This window comes from Saccostrea echinata, unplaced genomic scaffold, assembly GCF_033153115.1.
Source record: "Saccostrea echinata isolate AGI-Se365-2 ecotype Australia unplaced genomic scaffold, CSIRO_AGI_Sech_v1 ptg000059l, whole genome shotgun sequence".
Taxonomy (NCBI): Eukaryota; Metazoa; Mollusca; class Bivalvia; order Ostreida; family Ostreidae; genus Saccostrea; species Saccostrea echinata.
In genome coordinates, this window is record NW_026889808.1 from 1,511,323 (window position 1) to 1,518,248 (window position 6,926).

Below are 6,926 nucleotides of genomic sequence, written 5' to 3' on the forward strand. Positions count from 1 at the left end.
AAACATGTCGCACCAATACGCTATGTAGTGTCAACGACCCGCAACATAAGTACCGGAATATCGATATTATTGCGCAGGAATTTGTTGTATAAAATCCCGGGCCTTGCTAGCCCCAGCCTCCACACCACCCCTTCCACCGGAAGCATATAGTAATAAGCGGTATTTCCCCGAAGAAAATCCGACAATACATTGTATGACATTGTATTTTATAATGACCAGTTTACATGTATCTTTCCTCGGATAAAATATGAGCCGTAAAACTCGGAGGGGGAGGGGGGTCCCTTTTTTTCTGAGTTTAATTAGCCTTTAGATGCCCCCCCCTTTTTGCTGTGTATTGTGGAGTATTGGTAAATTCCAGCATTTGCAGATACATATAAAAAAATATATGAGAAATGTTCAACCCCACCCCTTCCCACGAAATTGAAATTTCTAGTTTGGATTGTTTACGCTTTTTTAGGCTTGTCAGATTTCTGGGTGAGGTTTCCCCACCCCTGCTTTAAAACCGTTGCACGGGCCTGAATTATATAATATATACCGATAATACCCCCCCCCCCCTCCCAACAAAGCCCTGCAAAACTTCTGGAAAATCATATTATACTAATATTAGATTTATTTTTTATATTTATTTTTACACAAATCGAACCTTCTTATAATTCTTATCTTCTTGTGTCCAGTCCAAGTTTGGGTAGGGTGTATTATTAATAAAGTCTTGTGCAGGTATTTTTTTAAACAGATTTCATTGCATTCCTTTCTTAAGTTTTGACAGACATCAAGTCAAATCAAATCAAAACCCTTATAACATGTACATCACATTCATCAGCGTAAAAGCGCAGGACTTACTTATATAGTACCTCGACCTACGTATGAGGACGGGGAAAGAACATGTTCCTTGACTTACTATCGGTAGCTAGGATGTGATATTGGGGATTAAATAATGAAAACCAATTTATTGAGATAAAAATCGCAGTATTCTTCTAAAAATAAAGCAATCCCAATACAATAATACCATTGCAATAGTTCATCTAACACGGAATACGAAGGGGAATAGTTACATGCGTTGATCTAGAGAGGGGTGGGGATGGGGTCCGGACCCCCCACCCCCACCCCGGAATTGAAACGTATATAGTGAAGCAAATAAATGGTTTTAATACATTTTGGAAGGGAATTTAGCATTTATTTTATTATTATTATTATTTTTTTTTTTTGCTTGTCAAGATATTTTTGGGTTGGAAATTTTTTTTGACTGGGGTGGAACCCCCACCACCCCCCCACCCCCCCCCCCCCCCACCACCACCTGGAAAAAATTCCTGGATTCGCGCCTGAGTTATACATTCCCTATGCCAAACTTCCGCCAGAGTTCGTTTGTACCAAACCTCTGTGTGCGGAGACGCAGAGGACTATGGGTAGTTTGTTCCCTATGCAACGTGCATTTATTACCATTACACTTTCCAAACAAATGTGCTCCTCAAAAACTTGCACGAATGTTGTAAACTCTACTGGACAGAGGTAAATTGAATAAAAGAAATTCTAGCTGCAGGGATTACATTTAGCAATTATTCTGAAGTATTGAGTAGAAAATATTTTGCTAATAAACTCTTCTGTTCGTATGAAATATGACTTTGTCCCAAATCTAGATCTTGGGACGTAATAATTCTAATCGGGCTCGTCATTCCCTAAAAATTAAACAATGTAAACAGAAGAAAGAGAGTCAGAGTAACTCGGGAAACGTATCTACTAAAATCGTCTTAACGACCTTTAAGAGTGCCAGTAGGTTTTTATATAATGCCTTTTATTTAATTTCAAAGCACTTTTTCCCTTTTATCATTACTTCTTTTTTTCTCATGGATTTGTTCGATTTGTTTGTCTTGCGTTAACTTATGATTGCGATATTCACACGTGCAACCAGTCATGAAAAATACTACATGTAGGTACATGTTCCAAGGTACCAAGCGGTTGTTTTTTTTATTGTTTTTTTTAAATATTGTTGGACAATTATTCAGCAATAATTTAGGTATGAGTTACCCGTACATGATGACTCTTTTGCATCCATAGAACTTTTAGAAGAGGATATGTAATAATAAAAGAAATATTAATAACGATACAGATACATGTATATCACCATGTGCAGTGGGAAAGGTATCATTTCAAAAGTAATGATTATACTGGGAATCAATGTAGAGTAGCAGGTAAAAGCTGGACATTCAGATCAAAGATTTACAGGCCTACAATGAAATCTTTGGGCTCCATGATAAATGATCCTGCCAGTAGTCATATGCTTGTCTCAGAGACTAAAACATGCATATCAAACACTTGCACAGTAAAACCGTGAATGGCTCATTAAATCAGTAATGGTTCTGCACAATACACATAATGAATTGTACAGTATTGTAATTAAATTCATAAAAAAAATTATTAAAACATATTCACTTCACTGATATTCCTGTTTCTTTGTAGGTTGCTCCACAAATATGAAAAAGTAAAGGAAGAAAATTTTAACAACCATAAAAGGATGATAAACTTACTACATTTATTATCATGAAAGCGTTATGAGTACAGCATTCCCAACACAGTTAAAACCACCAGAATGTTCTCAGTGTAAGAACAGTGCAGAATACTACTGCAGGACATGTAAACAAGATTTATGTGTTCCCTGTAAGAAGGAACATGTGGTAGACTTTGACACTAAACACCATAATGTAGTGATTGACCGCTTAAAGTATGGAGACATTATAATACTAGAGACTTGTAAGAGGCACCATAACATGCTCTGTGAAATGTGGTGCCTGGTGTGTAAGCTTCCTATTTGTTCTAACTGTGTAGAGCACATAAAACATGAAACTCAGGACATAAAGGCAGTGTATAAAAATCAGCAGAAACAACATCAGGAAATAATTTTTCATGTAAAAAGTGAAATTATGCTGCATAATTACTGCATTCGGGCAGGAATCATTTCTGATTTCAGATCTTGTCAAAATGAAATCTCCAGACTCCAGAAAAATATGATTATCAAAGCTGAAAGGCTTAAGGATCAGATTAATGTCTTTGTGGAGGACATCAAAAAACTGAAATGTTACTTAAACTCTAAACAGAAAAAGCAAATGAATCACATAAGATCCATGCAAAAACATGTATACAGATCTGAACATTTGGTAAACAGAGCAACACAGTTTCTTTTATTCTTTAAGAAAACCAGTGTTTTGAGAATAAATGACACTCCAAGTACATCGATAGTAAAAGTTCATTCTGTCAAAAAGCAAATCAACAAAGATAATGTTTTTAATTGTCTTGGAGGAATTTCTATCATAGAGCCTGGAAAAAGACAAGTAAGAAATGAACAGTTATTTAAAGTGATGTCTCCACCAGTTTTAAAGAAAACTTTCACAGTGAAGCCTACATGGGTTCTAGATAATGTCAGTCGTCATATCTCTTGTATGACACCAGACATTGCCTGGGTCAGCAGTTGGAACAATTTAAACTTGACAGACACAGTGGGTGACAATATACTTTTTCTGAGGGATAAATGTAATAACAATGGTGTACACACAGTGACTAGAGAAGGCAATCTTGTGTACATAGATAGGGATTATAACATCAACACACTCTCAGACAATGAAAGTAAGTCTACAGTGATGAGAATAGCAGAACCTTGGAAACCATACTGTCTTTACTGTTCTCCATCAAATGGAGATTTTCTCATTGGGATGATGAGGCAGGATAAATATATCGCCAAGGTTGGCAGGTGCAACAGTGAAGGACAGGAACTCCAACACAACCCAGGTCAGGGACTGTATGTTAATCCCAGATATATCACAGAAAACCAAAATAGAGATGTGATTATTTCTGACTTGATTGATAATGTCTTTGACTTAGGTGTTATAGTGGTGACAGACTCTATTGGATTACATCGCTTCTCATACACAGGAAATCCACAAGCATCAGAATTTAAACCACATGGAATTTGTACAGATGCTCTGTCACACATTCTAGTTTGTGATGCTTACACCAAGACTGTACAGATGATAGACAAGGATGGTCAGTTCCTGGCATTGCTGCTGACAGAACAACAAGGGATAGAATATCCGTACAGTCTGAGCTATGATTACAGATCTCATCTTCTCTGGGCAGGATCATTAAGGAACACTACAATCTGTATATACAGACATATACAGAGACATGGATATATTAAAGGCAATTAGAGGGGGTTAAAACAGGTATATGTGCCCTACAGACTCAGACGTATCTTACAACTGGCCTCTCACAACTGTACACTAAATAATTGAATATAGGCTAAAGACTTTAGTATAACTCAAAATATTTATTATTAATGAGAGGTATGATCAAATATAAAATTAAATAGAGTAACCTATTGATGTGTTGATTATTCTTTCTTATCTTCCCATTTCATGAGACCAACCATGTCGTTGTAACATGTTTGAGATTCAGAATAAAGAAATCTCTGATTGTGATATTGTAAGTTAATGGATAAATTTGGCATTTAGAGTAAAAAAACTTAGTAGTATCTATGATGCATTTGACACATTAAATGTGACTTGACACTTACCTAAGTTGTGTGATGATAACCTGTCTCAATTTTAAACATTGATATAAATAAGGAGGGAACTTCTGTGAGATGATTGGATTAGACAAAGACACAGTAAAACACTCCTATAAGATTAGGTCTTAGAACAAAAATATGATGAAAAAGTGTTTGTCATGTTTTCTGTCAGTCTGTTTTTCTGTTCACAATTTCTTTTTACCATTCGGTCTGATTTAATGAAATTTGTTATACAAGAGAATTCTGAGTCAGTGTTTGCTCTGCTCCAAATTTGTATTGTTTCATTAGACTTTCGAGATTGAATACTGTTCGTTATCTTCATATTTCAAGTGAACTAAATTAAGAACAGATTATTCTACTTAACAGTGTTGCTATAGCTGCTTAAGAAAAAATAACGTGAAGATCTTTGAATATATTACCCTATGTATATGTGTAATATGGGGGGAATCTGAATAAAATAAATGGACACCTTTGTTTGATAAAATTTCTTTTTTTATATATACAAGGGTCGTTCAACTTGCTGCACATAAAAAAAAATAATAGCGGAGTCCGCCTAATTTTTGAAGGCCCTCTTAGTTTATGGAGTTCATCAATGCTATGCTGCATTTGAAGTTTTAATACAGTTTATTAAAGATAACCAGTGTTCAATGAATAAAGGAACGGAATATAAGTCCAATTGCAAAAATACATATATATTTTTTAAAAATTTTATTTTGTAAAGCAGTACATCATCACTTATGAAAAATGAAGCTAACAAAAGGTAAAAAAAATCTCAAATCCAGTGAATAAAACAAAGTGAACAGGGCAAAAATACTGACCCCTGGTAAAACCAGAAGTGAGAACATTTGCTTAGGAGGAGTAAGCATCTAATGTCACGTGTATTGCTCAGGTAGACGGAGTGCTTTATTGTCTGATTTAGTATAAAAGTAATGACCTAAGGAATGGTATGAAACATGTCAGAAAAATAATACCCACTAATTGGTTATATTTACAAACAAGGTCATAAGAGCGACCGTAGAATTTGCTAAAAGCTGACTGTAAACGGATTTGTTGAAATCATTGTCACATCAACTTAATTGTAAGTAGCTTGTCTCGGTTTAAGAATTAATCGTATTTAAAGCATATGCTCTTGCGTATCGAATGATTTGGAAGACATAAACAGTTGCACCATATTCAGATGATGAAATAATGCTACATAATGCTATAATAAAAAAGGAGAGTTGAATATGGAGAAGTTAATGTCATGCCATTTATCATACAGTTTAGTTATAAGTTGGCCGTTATCGTCTTTAGTCAGCAAAACATCCAAATATGAAACAGATTGGGCAGACTTTATTCTGTCTTCGCTTCGTCAGATCCCCTCCAGAAAAAAAAGTTGTGAGAACGTCAAAGTCACTGACAGTCGTTGCAAGACAGGATTAAAATAATTTTATATTCTAGTTAAGTCAGAAAAGTTAGTTTTAGAACTTTTTAGCCTATTTAGAATTAGTGACAATTACTATTGTGATCTACTTCTAAATCATGGCATTCGATGTGACACTATTCATATAGATGGTCAGCAATTTAAATCTTTAGAAAATATTTTTTATATGTTTTTTTTTTATGATTTTTTATACGGTTGAATGTATTTAGATATTGACTACTAGATGCGGGATTTTGAACCAAAGTTTCTTTCTTGATTTATTGGTGTAAAAGAATAGAATAATTCTTTTCATTTTTTCTTGAGAGTTTAGCTAACGTTAACATTAATTCACGGTATTGGCACCGGCGACACCGGGCACATGAAAGCACCGTACACCTGGTCGCACCAAGCACCAAGTAGCACCGAGTGCAGATTCAGATCTTGAATCATTTTAAGTTGCAAAGGTCAATATTGATAGTTGGCATTAGCACAAGAATATAACAAGTTTAGCTTTTCCATCTATGCATAAGAAAAGCGGGGACATTTTGTGGGTTTAGAATTCGAATGAGTTTGGATTTCAGATAGAGTCCTTGGGCCCGTTTTACAAAAGAACTTACGACTAAGACCAAAAAGTTTAGTTAATTGTAAAATATTGCAAAATTTATGATTCTGCTAGAAATTGCTAGCATAAAAATGTCTTGATAATTTCTTTTTAAAAAGATTAAAACCATTTTCAAATAAGTGCAAATTAAAAAGTAACAAGCAGATTTGCAGAATTATATTTTGGTATTAGTCGTAGGTTCTTTTACCAATATGGCTATCGGTTGCAATCGGTGCGGGACCCTGATCATAGTGTCACGTTCCAGAGTGTGCCTGAATAGTAGAACCTAGTGAAAGCGGAGTACTCTGTAGCACTATATAGCAAGAACACCGAGTAGCACCTAACACCGAGAAGTAGCACCTAACGTC

General features: G+C 35.1%; 1 protein-coding gene across 1 annotated transcript; it reads left to right on the forward strand.

Annotated features, from left to right (window-relative positions):
• The first annotated feature begins 2,546 nt into the window (after window positions 1–2,546).
• Window positions 2,547–4,196, forward strand: LOC133174798 (uncharacterized). Its single transcript, XM_061309896.1, has one exon. It carries the CDS (start codon window positions 2,547–2,549, stop codon window positions 4,194–4,196), a length of 1,650 nt encoding a protein of 549 aa, XP_061165880.1.
• Window positions 4,197–6,926: the final 2,730 nt, after the last annotated feature.